Genomic DNA, 21443 nt, shown 5'->3' on the forward strand with positions numbered 1-21443 from the left:
CAGAGAAGAGCAACCAAGATGATTAGGGGTCTGGAGGCTAAAACATACAAAGAAGGGTTGCAGGTTCCGGGTAGGTCTAGTCTAGTGAAAAGAAGGAATTGGGGTGCAGCAACGTTCCGATATTTGAGGGGCTGCCACAAAGAAGAGGGGGGCAACCTATTCCCCGAAGCCCCTGAGGGCAGGACAAGAAACAACGGATGGAAACTCATCAAGGAGAGAAGCAACCTAGAACCAAGGAGACGTTTCCTGACAGTGGAAGGGAAGTTGTGGGTGCTCCGTCACTGGAGGCCTTCAAGAAGAGATTGCACAGCCATCTGTCTGAAATGGTATAGGTCCTACTGCTTGAGGAGGGGGTTGGAAGGGACCTCCCACCCCTCTTATTCTGTTATTCTTTCCATGCCTGAATCCATTCAGAACCACCGTATTTTTGGGAAAGCCACGGATGACCCACAGAAGGGGCCTGGATGGCCCAGCCTGGTTTCAGCACCAAGGACAGCGGTTCCATAGGCCCAAAGGGCCGGCCATGTTTCTCTCCCAAGCAACGGAGGAGGCCGGCTTGATTCCAGGCAGCCCTCGGCTGGAGACCACAGGGGAGCCCCAGATTTCTGTGGCTAAGCGAGGCATTTGCTAAGTGAATTTTGGCCCGTTTTACGACTTTTCTTGCCAGGATTGTTTAAGTGAATCCCTGCAGTTGTTAAGTTGTGACACGGTTGTTAAGTGAACCTGGCTTCCCCATGGACCCGGCTTCTGAGATGCAAGAGGGGGGTCACGTCACCAGGGGACATGGCAACTGTCATAAATACAAGTCAGTGGCCAAGTGTCCAAATTTTGTTCCTTTGACCATGGGGAAGCTGCAACAGTCGTTGTAAGTGTGAAAAACGTTCCTAAATCCCTTTTTTCACTGCTGCTGTAACTTTGGTCACTAAATGAACTGTTGCAAGTTGAGGACTAACTATAATAACAACAGCAGCAGCAGCAGCAGCCATCCTCATTTATTAAATTTATATGCCACCCAAATCCAGCAATTCTAACCTGCCTAGGTTGTCCTTTCAGGTCCCAAACCTTCTTCAAATTTCAATTTAACAGCTACACCCCAGCAGTCTTGGGTTGCAAAGGACCGCAGTTCTGTCTGAACACCACCCTCCCCCCAAAAAAAACCCCAAACCCCACAGCACGTTCCAATGCATTCAAAACATCCCTGACAAGGAAACCAAATCTGTGGTCATTTCACACCCACGGCTGACCCAATTCATCACAAGGTCTGTTAAGATACAATGTGATGGATATTTGGAAGCGATAATCCTCCTGCAGGCCTGTTGAATCAAGGTTCCACGATCATAATATTTATCTATCTATTGAGGCTCCCTTCCAGGCAGAATTCCAAGACTGCAGGTTTCTAGTAACTTCAGATGGGGGGGGGAGGAGGAGGAGGAGGAGGAGGAGGAGGAGGAGGAGGAGAAAAGCTGGGGTGTGAGCCTCTCCCTCTGCCCGCAACTTAACTGCAGCCAGCCTTCAGCAGGTACGCATGACTGCAAAACCAGAGCCTGGAATTCAGCCGTGTCCCCATTCTGCCTTCATGCATGCCAAGATCTGTTTAGCTTCCTGTGGGGAGGGGGAGGAGGAGGGGGGAGGGGGGTTTGTTCAAGCTGATGGCTGGGAGGAAAACCTTTGGATCAGGGACACCTTCCTGCAACATCCCATCCTCTATTTTTAAGAGGGACATGTTTTCATCCTTCCTGCTGTTTGTTCTAAGAGGAAGAGAGAGGTGTTACTGGAAAGAACGGTGTGCTTTTAATTTACCAATGGCTAATTAGCCCTGCAAGAAAAATGTGGTATGCCACTGTGTTGTACCTACGAGGGGGAGAGAGGCAGGGGGGATGGGCTCTGCCTGTGGGGAATTAGGATGGGGTGGGGGAGTTCATTTGTTCAGAAATGGAACCAACAGATGCGGTGGAAGATAAAGTGCTACGATGCAGAAGGTAAAAACATCGGTAACAAGTATATTTATAGCCGACCCCTGTTAATAAATAAAGGCCGAGCAGCAGCAGTTTTATCAGGCTAGCGAGCAAAGGCTGGACTTGTAGAGGATTCCTGTTGATTTTTGCCTCCGTGAACCGCCTCGCTGGAGCATCTGTGAGCATCTGTTGCTGGCGCTATTGAGTTATCTTCCCGAATTAACCTTCAGAGGAGGGGAGCAAGGCTGCGGCTTGTTCCTAAGGCGCGTCCCTCTGAATTACAGACATTGCGGGACCGTTTTTACCTTCAGGATCTAAGGAGGAAGGTGGATTGCGCCGCCTTCTCTTCACCTTGGCTCTCTCGGAAAGGAGGATGGCTTCGTTTCTTTCAACACTTGCCCGGAGATCGAGCGATACCCGACGCACGCATCCTGGCGGCTCACCAAGACTGAAGATGACCCAGCAAAAAAGGAACGCGCTGCTCCTTCTTTGGGCTGACCTCTGAAAAGGTCCCATCCAGCACCTGATGAACGCCTGGCTTCACTGGCGGGGGCGGCAAGGACCTTCCCTGGGGACCAAAGGTGGGGATGTGCCTTGCCAAGCAACTGTGGCTCGCTGCAGAGAGCCGGCGGCTGGAGGGCTGCAATTAATTGGGAAGCGTGCCACCCTCCTAATGAAAAGGCTGAGAGAAGGCAGACAAGGGGACGCTAACAACGGCATCTCTCTCCCCTGGTGAGCAGGTGATCCGACGCACGGCTGTCAGAAACCCTCCAATTTTGTGACTGATGAGGTCAAAAATGGACCTGCCCGCAGGTCAAAGAAAGCAGCCAACCAACCCATGGCTCCAGGCGTTGAAGTGGGTGAGGTTTGGTGCCGTGGAAGGACTCCCACAGGTGGGAGTTTCAATCCCTGGCCACGCCGAGATGGCAGGGGCTCACGGCTGCCCAAGCAGGCCAATTCCAGGCGAGAGGGAGGGAGGGCCAGAAGGCACTTCCAGGCAGCTCTCTGGGCGGCGGAGGGAAGGGCTGGGCCCTCCGGCTGCTGGCAGCCCTGATTTAGGCAAAGGGATTTGGACGTGGCCTTCAACCATTTGCTAAGGACCTCTCCCCTCTTCCCCTCCCCTCTCCCCCAAACGTGGCAGCTTGCATTTTAATAGCTTGGTCCAAAGGGGAGAGCAGGAAGCTTCGGATGGTGGAGACTTTGAAACAAGGAAAATGCTGGTTTGGGGAGGGGTCCTTCCTCTCCCTCCATCCCTCCCCCCTCTCTCTTTGGGTGAAACACGGGCGCCTCTGATAATAATCCCCAGGCTGTTTTGCTTATATGTTAATTCCTGGGCAGACGGGAAGAAGGCAATTAGGAGAGCCAATTAAACAGCTTTGTTGTTCACAACAAAGGCCAAAGCCAGCTCGCTCTTGTCCTCCTCGAAAAGCAGCATCCGTGCAAAAAAGGGAGCTGAGCAACGAACAGGCGGATTGCAGTGCCAAGAAACTAGGAGATTCTGCTCCAGGGGAAACAAACTCGCTTAAGATCAGGTTTCTGACCAGAATGTCCTCCTGAGGTCTTAGGAAAACTCAAAGTAAGTTAGCAGGATGCCAGCGGGGGCTTCGTTGCTCCAAGGAGATGCCACCAACTGTGGACGCATCTTGTGGGTATCATGGCTGGTGGGGAGAACGACAACCTCATTATGGTTTGAAGAGGGGGGCGAAACCACACGGTCTCATCTGGAGGCAGCGAGTGTGTCACTTGTCCGACTTCAGCGTCCATCATCCTGGCCGGAGGGCTCACTCTGGAGCTTCTTAAGTTGGCATCTTAGCAAGAGCAAATCCAAGCTCGCTCCTGCAGCTTTCTCCAACTCTGTGTGTTTGTGTCTGTGTGTGTGTGTGTGCGCGCACGCCTGCTGAGATAACGCAAAGTGCAATTCATAAACTGGCTCCGCTCAGAACAGAAGCGAAGACCGAAGCTTCAATGATTTCCACAATTGGGAGCCAAGCGATGAGATCATCTTTCAAACTTGGGAGGGAGCAGCTGAAAGTGTCCGGACTCGCCCCCAACTCCTGGGTGGGTGTAACCCATGGGAGACCCCCTTCCTTCTCCACCCAGGCCAGCAAAGGGAAGGGATTTAAAGGGGTGAAGAGAGGGAAGGCCCTTCAGGTGCAGAGGACGGGGGGTGTTAAGTAAGCTGCCCCAGGCCTTCAAAGCAAGAGGACCAAGGCAAGAGAGGCGGAGGGAACAGTGGAGTGATGGCTGGCTAATGATGCAGACTTTCGGCTAACCCCGTTTCCCTCCTGCCTGGGGGGTGGCTGATTTGCAATTCCTTGACAAGGGATGGGAGGCCAGGAGCAAAGACGACTCCCTCGCTTGCTGGAGAGATGCATTCACTGGTGCAGGACTGCAGGGGTGGAAGGCTGCCACGATGCATCAACCCACATCAACCCACGCTGGCCTGGCATCTTGGGAATCTGCTCCGCTTCCCCTGCCCGGCTGGAGGGAGGGGAGGCCCTGAGGGGCGGGGGGAGGAGGCTTGGGATGCCCTGTCTGCCTTCCAGACAAATGGGAAGGGGGGGGGGAAGCATCGGTTCCCAGGTTAAGCAGCCCAGATGAAAAATGGGGGTCAAGGTGGGGGAGAGAGGCAGAGCAGAGCAGGAACAGGAGCATCGCCATGGTAACCGTGAGATGGCTGGGCTGCCACTGGTCCTCGCTGATGCTGGGATGTGTCGGTCAGGGCGAGGAGGGGAAGAGAGGAATGGCACAAAGTCGGTGGAACGAGAGCAACTCTTAAAACCCAGAGGGAAGGGGCAGCTCAGGGACTAGAGGGGTAAAGACAGAAGAAGGACGCCAGGAATCCGGCAAACCAGATCTTGGGGGCTCCGATAACCCCACACTCTTCGTTGCCTCAAAAACATCATCCGCTTGTTGCATCTCTCCCTTTCTAAAAACCAGACAGTTGGTCCTTCTGGACGTCGATGTTTAATGCGCTTTGAGAACCAACCTCTCGTTCTTCCCCCCAAATTGAGAACAAAATGCTACCAAGCTGCCTTGGCCCCAGAGACGGGATTGATCAAACGAAACAGTTTTGACGTTTGCAATCCTCTAGTCCTCATGATCGAAAAGTTCAGCAAATGGCCTTCCGGGATCCTGGATCTCATGATGTTCTTCTCCAGGCAGATGTGCGTGTCTCGAGAAAGGCCCGGCTTCCCCTCCCAGTTTCTGGTGCAAAGACGCCGAATTCTGTCGGAGCCGCAGGCCGGCCGGCAGTGGGGAGGAAAGCAGGGCTGCCGAAGAAGACACTCAAAACGGCCCAGCCTCGCATAATTGATCTCTCCCTCTGCATTATCAGGACTTGCGGATGAAGTTTTACCAAAGCAAAATCCGAGCGCTGGGGTCATTCCCGATTTAAGCCAGCCCCACTGGAGAAAAGCATTCGGGGAAACAGGGGGTAAGAAAATGTATTTATTTATTCATTCATTTATTAAGTTCTGGTGTTTTGCAAACAGAGCTTTTTCTTTCTTTCTTTCTTTCCTCCCGAGAAGCCTTGGCGCAATTAAAAAAAACAAAAACATAATTCTCAGCACAGCCAGCAATGCAGCTACACTCAACACCCATAAATAGTCTTAAAAAGAGTTGTTGTTTTTTCCTGGATGTGATCGGTCGGTCGGGGGAACGCCACGCGCCAAACCGCCAGAAAACAGCCCAGGGAACCGGCCGTCGAAAGGCAGCAGATGGGGGGCTACGACGGGGGCCACAGCCGAGGGGACCCCGCCAACTCCTGATGCCGAGACACCAACTCAAGCAGGTCTCACGTCAGCTGGGAAACATACAGACCCCCTTCCCTGACCGTGGGAGCCCGGACTCTGATCAGCGTAGAAACCAACAACGTTCTTGAGAGGCGGGTCCTTTTCAAGGAAAGCGTTTGTGTATATGTATCTATATATATATATATATTTCTCTCCATTTACTTTTACATTTCATGTAATACTCTGGGTAGAATACTTCATATGCTGCTCGGAAAGGAGGAGGAAGGAGGAGACAGGAAGAGCTATTTCTAGCTAGGTGAAAAATACTCAGGTCTCCTCTCACGGAGGCCTTTCTGCGTTGCCTTTCTTTCTTTCTTTCTTTCTTTCTTTCTTTCTTTCTTTCTTTCTTTCTTTCTTTCTTTCTTTCCTGTCACAAGCTTATTCATAAATTAAAAAGGAAGGAAAGGAGACCACTTGGAAAAGGCACAGAAGAAGAGGAACAGCCTCTGAGAAAAGAACCAGAAGGAGGCGGCAAAAGAACAACAGGCATCCCCTCACTCCCTAATTGGGGCTCGATTACAGAAGCTGGAGAGAGAGAGAGAGAGAAGAGAGAGAGAGAGAGAGAGAGCCACCCGAGTGCTGAAGGAAGATTGTGACCGTTGTGGTGAGCACAAGGACCACGCAGCCCAGGCAAGAAGCCGATTTAAGCAGCGTTGGCTTCAAAACAAGCCAGCATCCCCTAAAGTGGGGCTCCCCAACCTTGGCCGCTAAAAGGCTTGTGGACTTCAACTCCCAGTTTCCCCAGACAGCATGAATTCTGGGAGTTGAAGTCCCTAAGCCTTAAAGTGGCCAAGGTTGGGGAGCCCTGCCTTAAACCACAACGGAGCCAGCTTCCTCCTATACACGCTGCCCAGGTGCAGGGAGACCCACTCCCGGAAACTCTCCAGAGGTTGTTGCTTCCTGCTCTTTGAACAGCACCCCAACCCACCCACCCACCCAGCCAAGAGAGGCCGCTGGACTTCTCCCCCACCCACCTCAAATCTCCTTCACCACCACGGAGGAGCCGCCTGGCTTGAGACGCACGATAGCCCTACGCTGGGCACCTCTACACCAGCTGGATCTGGCTTGGGGGAGCAGACGGGAAAAGGGCCCCCAAAGAGAGTCGAGCACTGAAGGAGATGCAGCTTAAAACCCTCCCCTCCCTCCTTGTCCCGGCTCTCTTCCCAAAGCTGGATTCCCCACCCCCTGCCAATTTGTCCTTTGAAGACGATGTGGCGGAAACTGGAAAAGCAGCCAGGATGGGTCGCTCCGAAGGTCCATTCAGACATGCGTCGTCCCTCTCTAAAAATCAACTTAGCCTCTTCGTCCTTCTTCACCTTCCTCTTCTTCCTGATATGACGGAGGCCTGGGTGAACCCAGGGATCCTCACGAAAGATTCCCGGAGAGGCAATGACCCTTTGGGGGGGGGGGGGAGGGGGGGGAGGGGGGTCAGGATGTCCCTCTGCTGAAATTCTCCCCCCAGGTGCTCACCCCCAGGCCCCTCCCCAACAGCAAAGAGCCAGCCCATGGAACAGGCTCTAAACAAACCGGTTTAATCTGGTGCAAAAACGCATCATTGGAAGTTCTAGAATTTATCGTTTCAAGGAAAAGGGACCAAAAAAAAAAAAAAAAAAAAGACCCCGGCATGGAATTTCATGAGGACTAGAAACTTGATCAAATGGGTGGACAGCCAGACCTCGTTCCAGAGAGTTCGCTGGCTTGAAAAACGGCCCCGGATTCTTTCTGATTAACATAATTGGTTTCTTTCCCAAAGTATCAGTTTTCCCACGACTTATTTTTTCTAATATATATAATTTTTAAGGGAAAGAGATAGCTTTAAAAAAACAAAAAACAAATTTGCAACAATTGTCCAGGACAGAAAGAAAGGGGTGTGTGGGGGGGAAATGTTCAAGTACAACGAAGTATTGGTCTGCATTGGAGGCAAAATAATAATAATAATAATAATAATCATAGGTTCAAGAAGGAAAACGGCATCAACAGAAAAACAAAAATCAACTGTAAAAATTAGACTTTTTTCTTTTTCTTTTAAGAAAACGAATTAGGCGTTTCTTTGAAAGGAGCTCTTGAGTTCCGCTTATTATCGAAGGGTTAAAACGTCATAAATAAAAAGGAGGCAGCGGTGGTCTTCGTGGGACGGACCCCAGCTTGTTTCGCGCTTCCTTGTTTTAAAAAAACCGAGAGACGAGAGAGAGAGTGCGCGAGAGAGAGAATTCTGCAAAAAGGACAGGAAGAGAACGGCCTTTTAGACGAGAGGCACCCCAGACGGACCCAGCCTGCCTTCCGGGAGGGAGGGGAGCCAGCATCCGCCCAGGACGTCTGGGGCAGGGGTCTCCAAGCGTGGCCACTTTAAGACGTGGGGACTTCAACTGCCAGAGTTCCTCGGCAAATTATTAAGCACCACCCTCTCAGATAAGGACCTCAGACCAGACTTAACGTTCCCCTTTTCCTGAGGACTAGCGGCTTGGCTTCATTAAATGTTCCTCTTCCTAGGAATTTTTCGCCTGGGGACGATGGAAATACCCCCGGGGGCCCCAGAGTCGCCCATTGCGGCTGCTGTACCCTCCCCGGCTGCTTAAGGTCAGTCATGCAGGAACCCTGCCATCTAGACTTGCCTTCCTCGCGCGGAAACCCTCGCCGACGTCTCATCTGAAGCTTTTCTGCTGGTGCATCAGACCGACATTCTCGTAGACTCGCATGGCGTTGTCCTCCCTCATCCTGGGAAGTGGGGAGGGGAGGGGGGCGGCGTTCAAGGAGCAATTTAGGAACCCCCCAGCCCTGCCCTAGCCAGGTTCCTCCCTCCCGTCCCTCTGGGGTCCGGGAGAGCCCAAGCGATCGAGGGAGGGGGACGGGAGGAGAGCCCGCTACTCACTCGGGGCAGGCCGGGCTGGGGGTGCACGGCGGGAGAGGGCTTTGGTCTCCGCTGGCCTGATCCGCTAAGGAGTATTTGATGTTGGTGTACTCGTGTCCTTTCCGCTTGCTCTTCTGAAAGGGAAGGAAGGGGAGAGGGAATTACCGTCACGTCCCTCCCTCCAAGCAACGCGCTCTTGGTCCTTCTCCAAGAGCCCCCTCCCCTTAATTCCACCACTCCCCCCACCTAACATAAGGAGGGTTGGTTGGTTCAGGATTCCCAGGATGGGGAAACCTGGCTGCCGGGACTAAACTCCTCCCCAATGGCTTCTTCGGATGGGTGAATTCGCCTTCTCCCAGGTTAGATCCTGGTCAGCCCCGGCCCAACACTTTAGTAGGGTAGCCACGTGGTGACCAAGCTGCCGTCTCGCCTACGGGTCACTAAGAGACGAGAGGGCAGCAAATACCCCCGGGGGGAGGGTGGGGGCCATGTTCTCCACCTTTCTCCAACTGGCAACTTCTCTTGTCCAAAGTCTCTCCAGCTCTTGGCCCCAGAGCCCAAGAGACCACCTTCCCTGCTAGGTAGGCCAGAGGCACCTGTTCCTGAGGTGCCCTCTGAGGTTTCTTGCAGATGTTGCATTACTCAACCTAGGTAACACCATCCGTGCTAGTGACTGGACTTGACTAGCACGGGTGACGTTACCTAGCTGGGTCATGAAACGCCCGCAAGCAAACCATCAAGCTCAGAGGGCGCCCAGGGCCCCTCATCTCCACCCTGAGCTACAAAGGTTCTCCTGGGCTGGTACCTGCTCCTCCTCAATCCGGCGCTGCAACGTCTCGATGTAGTGCTGGACCGCCATGTAAATAAACCGGTACTGGGCCTCGGTCTGCACCATCCCTGACCGCTGTGACCTCACCATCTGGATGGTCTTCGGGACATCGATGTCGCAGTCCACCCCTGGAGAGGTGGGGGGGTGGGGAGAAGAGAGGAAGGGAGGTGGGCTCAGCCGCAGAGCATGAGGAAGGGCCCTCGTGGGGAAGCCACACGGATTCGTCAGGGGTGGTTCTCACTCCTCCAGGTCAGGATTGTCCCAAAAGGCAACTGGGCTTTCTTGCATTTTTCATTGAAAACCTTTCGCTTCTCACTCAAGAAGCTTCTTCGGTTCTCAAAGGAGAAAGCCAAGAAAGTCCAGCTGCCTTTAGGAAAAAGCCCCATTGGGGCAACCACAGGGATTGGTTTGAATCGTGGTTTCCAAACAAGCCCTCGTGCCTGTGGCATGTCCATCTCATCCCATAAACCACGATCCAGAAAGCACCATGGCTGGGCTCACTTAACGCCCGGCGTTCAAAAGCCCTGCTTATGCTCAGGGCAGTAGGTACGCCAACCCCATCAGTCCTGCGCTCCTCCGTTGTGAGACTACAACTCCCAGGAAACCTGGCCTATTGGGGAGAGGGGGATGTGGGTGGACCTCCACCCTCCACCACGGGCCGTGGTCTTTCTTCTTCTCAACCTTCCAGGTGGGGAAGCCGTCAAGTCTGCTGGGGCTCACCTTTCTCGCGGATGACATCGATGAGAATGTCGATCACAATGAATGTCCCAGTCCGACCAATTCCGGCACTGTGGAGGGGGAGGAAAGAAAGAAAGAAAGAAAGAAAGAAAGAAAAAAAGAGAGAGAGAGAGAGAGAGAGAGAGAGAGAGAGAGAGAGAGAGAGAGAGAGAGAGACTGTCACACGGGTTCGAGTCCCGTTCCTCCTCCCAGGCTGAACATCCTTGCCCATCACACCATAATGCTTTCAGATTTTCCTTCAATTTCAAAGCTAGGAATCGAACAGCAACGAGTCCATTAACTCAGAAGGGCCGCGGGAAACGGTTTAAGTTTTCAGCTTTGGAACTGACGCATAAATGTTCTCCCTTACTACCTTTAGACCAGAGGTCTCCAAACTTGGCAACTTTAGGACTTGTGGACTTCAATTCCCAGAATTCTCCAGCCAGCTTTGATGGCTGGGGAATTCTGGGAATTGAAGTCCACAGTTCTTAAAAGTTGCCACGGTTGAGAAACGCGGTTCTACGGATACCTGCAATGGACGACGACCGGACCAGCCTCTGAGATGTTCTCCTGCTTGTGGTGCACCTCCTCTAGAAAATCCAGGACGCCGCCAGGATCGCTAGGCACCCCGTGGTCTGGCCAAGCCCGGAAGTGATACTGCCACACCGTCCGCTCGGTGTTGCCCTGGAAGAGAGTCAGAGGTGCTTAGATGAGCCCTTCAGAGGTTGGGAGAAGCTCATTTTGCAGTTCGCTAATCCAGCTTTTTTCTTTTTCTTTTTTCAATTGATGTGCTAGCCATCTCCCCGTTTTATTGGCCATTTCAAATAAATTTTGATTATTCCTTTTTATTTGTGGTGCTAGCTCTCCTTTTTCAAGAATGCTCATTTATGTTTGACTAATCCCATTTGTTGCTTTAAGCTTTCTTTCTGTGGTTCTCTTTTAGTTCTTCTTCTAATCTTCTGAATTCATCTTCTAACCAGGGCTCTTCAAACTTGACAACTTTAAGACTTGTGGACTTCCAACTCCCAGAATTCCTCCTCCAGTCAGGTTAGCTCAGGAATTCTGGGAGTTGGAAGTCCACAAGTCTTAAACTTGCCAAGTTGGAAGACCTTTGTTCTAAACTTTGTGGTTTCTTCTCCTTTTTATTTTCTTTCACCGTACGTGCTATAGTCACGCCCCTCAGATATGCTTTCGTAGCGTCCCATAGATGTATATTCGTGTCCTCCTTCTTAATCTCTGGGAAGAACAAACATAGTTGCTCTTTCATCCTCAACTTAAATTCTTTGTGGTTTAGGATCGATCCCTTTTTAGGGTCCCCCTGCCTCTCATCTGCCCAGAGGCCCATCGTGAAACCCAACAGCGATGTGGGAGAAAGGACAGCAGAAGATGAGCCAAGGGAGAGGAGGTTTCCCTGAGTCCTCCTTCCGCCCCTCGAGCCAAGCTCCTTCTCCAGAGTCCTACCAAGCATGGCTGGCATATAAGCCCCCCATCCCCCTGCAACCTCCACCGCATGGCTGAGATGCCCGGCCGACGGCCACTCGGCGCCTTCTGGAAACGTACCTGCCCAACTTTGGAGAGCTTGAGTTCTCGTAGCGTGTAGTCGTGAGCGGTGCTCTCTTTGACGTTACGGACGCGCATCACGCCGTATTCCTTCAGGGCGTGCTCATCCGGCCAGTACTTCACACATTTGCTCTGGAAGACCAGGAAGGGGGGGCAGGGATTAACAGAATTGGAAGGGACCTTGGAGGTCATCCAGTCCAACTCCCCTGCCCAAACGGGAGACCCTATACTATTTCTGACAGATGGAAGTCCAGTCCCTTCTTGAAAGCCTCCAGGGATGAAGCTCCCACAACTTCCAAAGGCAACTTCTGTTCCAGGGGTTGATGGTTCTCCCAGTCAGAAAAGTTTCTCCTTATTTCCAGGTTGAATCTCTCCTTGGTCAGTTTCCATCCATTGTTCCTTGTCTGGCCTTTGGGTGCCTTGGAAAATAGCTTGACCCCTTCCTCCACCCTGGGGCAGCCCCTCAAATACTGGAAGACCTCTATCCTGTCTCCCCTGGTCCTTCTCTTCCCTAGACTAGCCAGGCCCAGTTCCTGCAACCGTTCTTCATATGTTTTAGCCTCCAGTCCCCTCATCATCCTGGTTGCTCTTCTCTGCACTCTTTCCAGAGTCTCAACATCTTTTTATATTGTGGTGACCAAAACTGGATGCAGGGCTCTAGGTGTGGCCTTACTAAAAGGCTTTTATAGAGCGGTATTAGTGCCTCACCTGATCTTGAGCTAGCAAGGGAAGAGGAGAGCAAAGGCTTATATGGCCTCAGGTTTAATTCGCCCGGAAAATTTGGGGGCAGCGGGCTGAGGGCGATCGTTATCGTTCTTCTGTTGTTGCTTGGAATGTGCACGGAGAACTCCTGCACCCGGGACAAATCCCTTGTGTGTCCCATCACGCTTGGCCCAATGAAGCCCTGGATTCAAATCCACTGGCTGAGCTGCCGTTCTCCCCTCAATCCCGGGAGTTCGGTGGGTCCCTTCCCCCCCCCCCCCCGGCCTTACCTTCCCCCTCTCCACTTCCTTTGTGGTCATGACGATCACGCGGGAATTCTCCTGGAAGACCATCCGCCAGAAGTCGTTCACCGTGTTCTGCAGGCAGCCCTGGGTGGCGATGTAGCTCTTCTTGGCCTTGGCGTTGTTGCACTTGGATTCAAATTCAGGCTGTGAACCGACCGGAGGGTCAGCGGGAGGGAGGGGCCCCGGGATGCTTGGGAGACTTAAGGCTGCTTCCACACTTGGAGGAAAAGCTCCGGAGGTCCCTCCCTGCTCGGCTTGGGGGACCTCCAAGCGAGGCCACCCTGCCCCACCAGAGAAGGAAATGGCGGTCCGTTAAACTCCCTCGGTGGCAGACTGGCTGCCCTCTTACCATGATGATGTTGGCATTGATGTAATCCGAAACCGGCTCATTTGGATCGCCGTCGTGAAGGACGACCCGAGTGTGGTCAACTAGAAAGGGGGGGAGGGAAAGACACACTCCGAATCCAGGGAACGGTTGTCAACCAGCAACCGCAAACTCTTGACTTGTCAGCAGCAGGTCAGGCAGCTGCCGGGAGGACTGCAGGAATGAAGAGTCCTTGGCAGCCCAGGAGGAGCCTGAAAACTTCTGCAAGTCAAGTGCCTGATTCCCTGAAGCCCTTGCTCAGTCAGGCTGCGAGTATCTGTGGCTGCCAGCCCCCCAGGCTTCTGCCGTGGCTCCGAGGCTGCCCCACAGCAGATGCCAGGAACTCCACGATACTAAGAGAGGATTCCACTGCAGGAAACAAAGGTTCCAGCAAAGTCCCAACTTTTTAAGGAAAGGGGCGTGCAACCAGCAGGCTGCAGATCACTCCCCGGCCCTCCTTCCCCCATCAGACCCAGATGCCTCAAAGTTTGTAGGGATTTTTCTGCTCAAATGCCAGCAATGCAGCCACAGAAGCGGGATATCCTTCTGCCGTTTGCACAAAGGCTGAGAAAAATGATATTAAGCCTTTAAAAACGGGAAGAAGAGTTGGAGGGAAAACTTCACCGCCTACCCCAAATGTCTACCTGCAGGTGGGTCATCATCCACCCCCAAAAAACCCCCAACCTCTGGGTTAGAATTGGGAAAGAGATCTGTGCTCACAAGGCAAAATGTTCTTGTATCGGTTCTTGTTCTTATTCTCCTGCCGCTGTCCTTCTTTCCGGCTGTAGAGGAGCTTACATTCCTGCTGCTGGAGAGTCTGGGAAAGCAAGGAAGGGCGTCGCGAAGGGTCCAGGAACGGCCTTCTGACCCCCTCCTCCAGCAGGGGAAGAGAGCCAGAAGGCGTCCCCCCACCCAGAGACCTCTCCCCGCCTGGATTACAACGCCCATCGCTTCCGGCCCACCCGAAGGCTAAGCACAGGCGAGCTTCGTGCGAGGTGACCAAATGGAATTGGGGCTCCCCTAGTGTTCCTCTCCCAGCATGACACAGAGACAGGCTCTGGCCCTCTGTGGGAAAAGCAGGGGAATCCAGGCGGTTGTGGCCCGTCTCCTCTCAAGGGGCCCTTTTCTGCCCGGGAGCAGCTCACTCTGTTACCCAGCAATGAAAGGCTCCGAGTCCCAGACTGCCAGCAGCCACGTTCACAAGCCAAATCAATCCCCAAAGTTGAGCACACGGACATTTGCATATGGAGGCACCCAGCTCCACCCACTAGGTGGTGTTTTTCAACTGGGGAATGCTGGGAGTCGAAGGCCTACGCCCAGCTCTTTCCGTGCGACCCAAAAGGGTCTTATCTGTGTTCTGTTATCTTGGTTTACGAGCTGCTCCGAAGATTTTCTTGAGAACTCACATGCTGTTAAACCCCCCGGGCATCTAGACGCCCGTGGCCCCCTCCCCAGCTGCCAAAGGGACATTCACCCTTCTCCATCCCAAGCAAGCAAGCAGGCCCTGGGTGAGGACAGGACAGACCCTCTCCCCAAAGTACCTCGAATTCTTCCCAAAAGCCTTGCTTCACTTTGTCGGTAGTTTCAGCCAACTTGCTCAGTTCTCGCACCCGGCTCTCAATCTCAGCTGCGTTGATGCGGGTGGTGTTGAGAGGCTAGCGGGGGAGGGGGGAGAGGGAGAGAGAGGGAAAGAGTCAAATAATGCACACACGTCAGGCATGACGAATCAAGAACGATACGACGGGTGGCTCACAGTAGTTTACTGCCATCCGCCTGTAGACAGGAATCTTGCCAGACTAAAGCACATTCTGCGTGGCTATCAAATAACGCCTGTGAAGCTTTAGGGAGGATCCCTTCTGGTCCTCTTCCTCCAAACCAAGGACTGGAGGCTGATCTGCCTCTGAGCTCCTCGGGAAAGCCTCTCCCTCCTGCACCTCAGCGCCAGATTCCACCACGCCCCGAAAGGAGGAGCCCAGCAGCTCCCAAGGATGGAATCCAGTCCAGGGTCAGCTGGAAGCTGGACAAGGATCTAAGGCCTCTGAATGTGACAACGTCAAGCTGCAAACTTTCTAGGAAGGCTGTGAAGGATCCAGCTGGCAAAGCGGATCCCAGCAGAGATGCTGCCATGCGCGGCCTAAGGCCGGTGGCAATGAAACCTCAAGCAATTCCCACCAGCAGGGCAAGGGCCATGTGAATGCCCGGGCGTTATGACCACTGGCACAGACCGCGGCTGGTGCCTCCCTACACCGGGAGCCAAAGTCCACCCTAGCTGGCCTTCCTCACCTGCTTCAGCTGAAGAACAGTCCCCAGGGTCTCCACCATCGGGTTCTTCTTGTAATGCTCAACCAGGTCTGTCAAGGAGTCGAACTTCTCCCCTCCTCCAACGTCGTACTTCATATCCTAAGGAGGGAGGGAGGGAGGGAGGGAGGGAGGGGAGCGGGGGGCTAGTGAGTCTCATGGGAGGGGAGGGTTTCCCCCAGGGTGCTCAGATCTACCTAACTTCCTAAAGAGTCTAAATTTCTCTCTGTTATTCTTAATCCACCGGCTGGCTGAGTTACATCTCCATGCCCGTGATTGGAAGCAGTCTTGCCCAAGAAAAAAACCCCACTCTCCCTTTTGAGACAGTGGACACACAATTCCAACTTAGCTGGGGCCTTCATTTTCCTTCCTTCCTTCCATATACTGCAGAGGTACCAGACAGGTGATGCAGCTGCTGTTTCCTTAGGCCAGGGGTGTGCAATCTTAGCAATTTTAAGACAGGTGGACTTCAACTCCCAGAATTCCCCAGCTGGGGGAATTCCCCCATGCTGGCTAGGGAATTCTGGGAGTTGAAGTCCACAGGTCTTAAAGTGGCCAAGATTGGACACCTCCTCCATAAGCCAAAGCCCGGGCCATCCAGCTGACGAATCGGGCAGCTTTTTATTCAGCAAAGAGTGCGATCAATTCGGTTCTGATATCCCGAGGCCCTGGCCTTTAACCAGCTGCCTCCTGACCAAGGCAAACCATCGAGAGGACTGGTCCTCCTCCTTTCCCACCTTTGGACCGGTGCAGAACCCCCACCCCGGGCTTCCCACCTACCTCCCCATCGGCCTCACTTCACCTCCATCCCTGCGCTGTTACCTGGCAGCGGATCATGACGTGTGTGACTTTGGACTTCCCATCGTTGCTCTCTCCTTTGTCATCCCCAGTCCGGACGGAAAGCACAAAGTCCCCTGGGTGGCTTTGGCTCTCGCGGACTAAAAAGCTGCCGTGCTTCCCTTTTTCCGTCAGCAGCTTTTCTGCTTCCTTTCCAGACAGGTGACCATGGAACCACCTGCGGGAGGCAGCGGAAGAGTCAGGGCGCCCCGAGTAGCTTCCCTGGCCCTTCACGGGAGAGGGAGCCCCCCTCTCCTCCCGGGGGCAAATCAGAGCTGCCTCTGAAAGGGAGAAGCTCTTGCAGAAGCAGCAGCAGCAGCTGAAGAGGACAATGTGCTCAATGAGTTTCAGAAGGAGCTCATATTAAGGCAATTAAGGTAGGAGCTGCTTTTCCTTCCAAAGGATGGGAACTCCAGATGCCCAGCCTGGACAGTTCGTGATACAAATAGTCCTCAACTTATGACCAGAATTGAGCCCAACATTTCTGTTAAGTGAGTTTTGCCCCATTTGAGAACCTTTCTTGCCAGTCATTAAGCGAATCACTGCCGTTAAGTTAGTAGCGCTATGCTGGCTGGAGAATCCTGGGAGTTGAAGTCCACACGTCTTAAAGTTGCCCAGTTTGGAGAGACCCCTGCCCTAAGACCTCAGCTGGCTCTGAATCGCAGCAGGCTGGAGACCGAGCCGAGGGAGGGGACCCCATGGCCTCCGGACTGCCTCCGGGCCCTTCCGCCCAGGAGGGACCCCACCCAGGCCGGACTCCCAGATGCCACCGCCCCGCTCACCTTTCGGAAGTGGGATCCGCACAGTTGAGCGGGTACTTCAGCTCGATCACGTCCCCGTTCTTCTCCTTGAGCTGCCCGTGGTGCTCCATGTAGTACTGGACCAGCTCTGCCAACGTGGCAAACTTCTCCCCCCCGTAGAGGTCATAGTAGTCGCCCGTGTTCTGGATCTTGATGTGAGTGACTGCCCCATTGCGCCTGGCCGGTCCAGAGGAAGAGAGAAAGGAAAAGAGAGCTGATGGGGATGGATGGCAGGGCTGACTCCAAACCTCCTCCTCTCTAATTGAAGGAAGGGAAGGGAGGAAGGGAGAAAGGAAGATTCTTGGATCGGGAGAGAGGAAGGGAGAGAAAGAAGCAAGGAGGGATAAGGGAAGGAGGGAAGGAAGAAGAGAGGAAGGAAAGAGGGAAGGAAGGAAGGAACATTCTTGGATCAGGAGAGAGGAAGGGAGGTCTTAGCCAGGAGCAGCTTGCAAAGAGGGACGTTATACTCTCTTACTGCTTGCACTTACTGTAAGGCAGCCTCCCCCCGAAAAAAGAGACTGAGCTAGTTAAACCTTTTACTTTTGTTTTCTTGAAACTTTCTGTAAAATTACATTACATTTCCGAAAACCCAAAGACGGCTACAAGGTCCTCTCGGTGGACTTACCGGACTGAGAGGGTGAAGTCCCCAGGGTTGCTTTTACTGGGCCGAGCCAGGAAGCTGCCATCAACTCCTCTGGTCAGGAGCAGGTTCTCGGCTTCCACTCCGGTAATGTTGGGGTGAAACCATCTGGGAAAAAAGGAGGAGGGGGAGGTTTGGAAAGACCCCTTTGAGTAAGAGAAAAGGGTTTCCTTTTTTTAAAAAAAAAAACTTTTTTGATTGAAAGTTTTTACAGAAGTAAAAGATAAACATGACAACACGTAAAGAAGAGTCAAGAAAAAGATAAAATAAAAAGTGCAGAGAACAAGATAGGCAGAAAAGAAAAAATATATATAAAAAAAAGAATACGGATAGAGATACGTGAGAAGTATTACCCCAAGAAGGAAACCAAGCACAAAACTCTTGATTGTACACCTTCCCCACTAAACATTACTACAAGCATACTATATATTTACTATGTGGATGGCAATGAAGAAGCTCCTGAGGATTCAGACTGTTTCATTTGGACCCGAGATCTTTGTCCCAGGACTTCTCCCCGCTTCAGGGAGCAGGGAAAACCGGGAGGAAGTAAGAACCGGCCCCTTGCAGACCAGGATTAAAGTGGGATGAAACAACCCGAATGCAGAGGCATCTCCTTGTCCCTGGGAAGCTGATTGAGACCACCAGTTGCTCCCACACAACCGTCAACAGAAACCGAGAAGGCAGCTACAACCTCATTGTTGCCTTGTAGCCACGAAACTCCGACCTGAGGGTCGATCCGCTCTGATTCTGGATTCTCCTCAAGGGTGAGGAGGAGGAGGATGAGGAGGATCAGGGGGGCTATGTGGCTTAGGTGAGCCGGGGCCCTCTCTCTTCACTCCGGGGCAAACGGGCTCCATATATCTCGCAGACCCAGCCCCCCACAGCCCCCCCCTTCTCGGCAACTAAGCCAGCACCTTGCTGGTTGAAGGTCCCCCAAGGGGCTGAACCTTTGTTCGCCTCCTCTCCTATCAACCCAGTCTGGCTTATTTTTAGAAATCTGGTTAACTAAATGAACATTTTGGCTAAATCTGCACTCTCCCACTTGAGGGGGAAAACCTGACGTTCCTCAAAGACCCAGGGAGCCAACTAGAACGGGCATATTTATATGCTCCCATAAAGGCCGGCAGTCGACCGAGGAACAGGGCCGCGATGGGCAGCAACCCCCAGGGTCAGGCGATAAAAACTCGGGCACTTGGCAACTGGCATGTACTTATGACAGTTGCAGGGTCCCAGGGTCATGGGGATCACCACTTGCGACCTTCCCAGCCACCTTCCGACAAGCCAAGTCAACGGGGGAAAGCCAGACCCGCTTAAAGACCGCACAACCTGCTTAACAAGGGCAGTGAATCGCTTAACAAACGGGGCAAAACTTAACTAACCACGAAAATTTCAGGCTCAACTGTGGTTGTAAATCAAGGACCAATCGTATGAACAACTTTTAGGGGTCACCCCCAGGGATACTTCAGGCCGCCCACGGATGGCCAGCTCAGCATTGCGAAGGGGGTTAGGGGTTTTCTCTGAGGGCAGGATGAGCAGAGCCACTGCGGAAGGGCGAAGGTGGGGGCCAGAAAAAGCCCCGTCCTGCGACCTTTCGGCAGAGCGCAGGGGCAGAGAGCAACTTCCGGGGACGGCCGACCGAGGCGAGGATTCTATTTGCAGCAGCACGGGTGGCAAAAGGCTCCCTGGCACTCCGGGTATATATGTCACCAAGTGGGAAGCAGCATTTTGTCACCGGTTGGAAATAGAAGGCTCCGGGGGTGTCTCGAGTCAGATGTAGGCCGGCCAGTTATGCTAAGTGGTTCCGGAGACAGGATCAAAGGAGAGGCCACAAAATGCAGCAAGCACATTTAAGGCTGACAAGGCGACCTAGTTCCATAGTTGGGGGCGGGCTGGACTCTTTTTTTTTCAACCCCAGGAGAGAAAGACGATGCTGGGATTGGAGCAAGGTGAAAAATTGTTAAAAGAATTGTAGAGTTAGCTTTTCCTAGAGCCAGTATTTGGACATTTAGCAAAATATAAAAGGCGGCTATTAATTAAAAGCAAAAAAACAGGATCCAGCTTTAACAATTCATACATCATAATTTATGTTAAGTCAAACTGAAATAGTTCATCTCAAAACACGACCAGCACTCCCTATGCTAATAGATGAACTCTAACACTAAACTAGCAAAACTGGTAATGGATCATTAGGGCAGAAAATAACTCTTTTTCCAGAAAAAAAGCCATCCTATTTTTGACAGCCTGGATGGGATTTTATAAAAGAAGACCTCCAATTACTCTACGTCAAGCCTCATAATGAACTAATGAAAGAGGTGAGTTCACTGTAATTTTTTGAAAAGAAAAATAATTGGGCTCTTCTTAAAAGAACACACTACTTTAAGTCATTCTTCTGCTAATTGGTACTCAATTATGTAGCAGAATGTTCTGATCACATTTGGTTGAGAAGTGTGGTTTTATCATCATTGGAACACTGCGGGGGGAAAAGTTATTTCTCATTTCTTGGTTCTTGCCTCTCCCCATCCTCCCTCCACCCCAATCAGACTTCTACATATACAGCTCCTGTTTTGCTTATCAGGTGCCCCAAAAAATTATTTTATGATTTTATAATTTTTGTGTTATAGCAGCTACCTCTAGTTTCTTACATTTATTTATCTGACACCAAATTTATGTGCAAGTTTTGAGGACCCTCCCCCAAATGTGGCTGTTTTAGATTTGCAATGCACTTTTCCTGCTTCCTACTGCAAAATAATTTAGGAGGTAATTTTAGCATAAAATTTAGACTATCAGGTTTTGGCAGCCAGGGTCAGAGGTTACCCATCCCAGGCTTAAAGGCAACAGGTAAGGACGCTCATCATACTGTATCTCTTCTGCTCACCTTGGGTCCTCTTTTGAACCCTATGAGTGGCTTTGGTCAGCTCTCCCCCCCCTTAATTACTCCCTGGACGCATCTTGGGGCAGTGAAACTAAGATACCAGCTTGGCCGTGTTTGTGAAAGGGCTGCGGCCCACTCCCACTACAGCCTGAGCAACCATGGGTGGAAGGTTTTATCCCTTGGAAGCCACTCTGGAGCCTCCCGTCCTGTGGCTGCTGTGTCCGAGGCGAGCGGCTGAGAGGGAAGGGCGGCCCTTTCTCTCCCTCTGGCCTGAACTGGAGGCGGGGGCCTCCACCCTCCACTTCCTGGTAGTCTCAGATTCCGCCCCCTCCTCCAAACTGGTTCTTTTGGATCAGAGCCCCCATTCTCCCCAGCCAGCAGGGCTTGGGAGGCTACAGGCTGCCACAGCAGGGGGAACCCGCGTTGGAACCTGCTGGCTGGGGAGGATGGGAGCTGTGGTCGCTTTCCAGTGAGCCAAAGCAGGCCGGAAATGCTGGACGACCAGGCTCCTCTGGGAGGGCAGGATGGGTACTGTAGTCCCGCACACCTAGGACTAGAAGGCCAGCAGCAGGCCCTCCAAGGAGGGGGCACGCAGGCCGCCCCGCGCCCCCTCATCCCCATGGCAACGGCAGTGGGGAGGGAGGCAAGCTGGGTACCCCTGCCCCCGAAGGGGCGGGGCCTGAGCCTTCCTCTCCCCCTCCCCCCCCCCGCTTCTCACCTCCTCGAGGTCATCTTCCCGCCTCCGTCTTCCTCACATGGGGCCCCTGGGTCTCGCGGGGAGCCCGGGCCGGGAGGAGGCGAACCGAAGTCGGCCCGGCCGTGGCCGCATCCAGGCCCGGGAGAGGGGAAGGCAGAAAGAGCCCCGAGGAGCGATCCGTCGCGATGCCTAGGACGTCATCGCCGCGCGACCAGTCCCGCCCGC

The 21443-nt window shown here is 52.9% G+C and overlaps 1 protein-coding gene across 2 annotated transcripts; it reads right to left on the minus strand.

Moving 5' to 3' along the window:
* Window positions 1–7744: 7744 nt before the first annotated feature.
* Window positions 7745–21425, minus strand: PTPN11 (protein tyrosine phosphatase non-receptor type 11). Of its 2 annotated transcripts, none has more exons than XM_026689192.2 (16): window positions 21240–21425; window positions 17635–17757; window positions 16992–17186; window positions 16195–16387; window positions 15358–15474; window positions 14616–14729; window positions 13795–13891; window positions 13060–13139; window positions 12696–12836; window positions 11704–11835; window positions 10673–10827; window positions 10147–10214; window positions 9403–9554; window positions 8619–8731; window positions 8362–8464; window positions 7745–7961 (listed from the first exon to the last, which is right to left on the minus strand). In XM_026689192.2, exons 1-15 carry the CDS (start codon window positions 21251–21253, stop codon window positions 8392–8394), a joined length of 1767 nt encoding a protein of 588 aa, XP_026544977.1. In that variant the 5' UTR covers window positions 21254–21425; the 3' UTR covers window positions 7745–7961; window positions 8362–8391. The 2 variants fall into 2 exon arrangements, with proteins under 2 accessions (XP_026544977.1, XP_026544976.1); XM_026689191.2 differs by having other exon boundaries at window positions 12696–12854.
* Window positions 21426–21443: the final 18 nt, after the last annotated feature.

This window comes from Notechis scutatus, chromosome 13 (genome assembly GCF_049901735.1).
Source record: "Notechis scutatus isolate UNSWTSFEM ecotype Mainland chromosome 13, rNotScu1.2, whole genome shotgun sequence".
Taxonomy (NCBI): Eukaryota; Metazoa; Chordata; class Lepidosauria; order Squamata; family Elapidae; genus Notechis; species Notechis scutatus.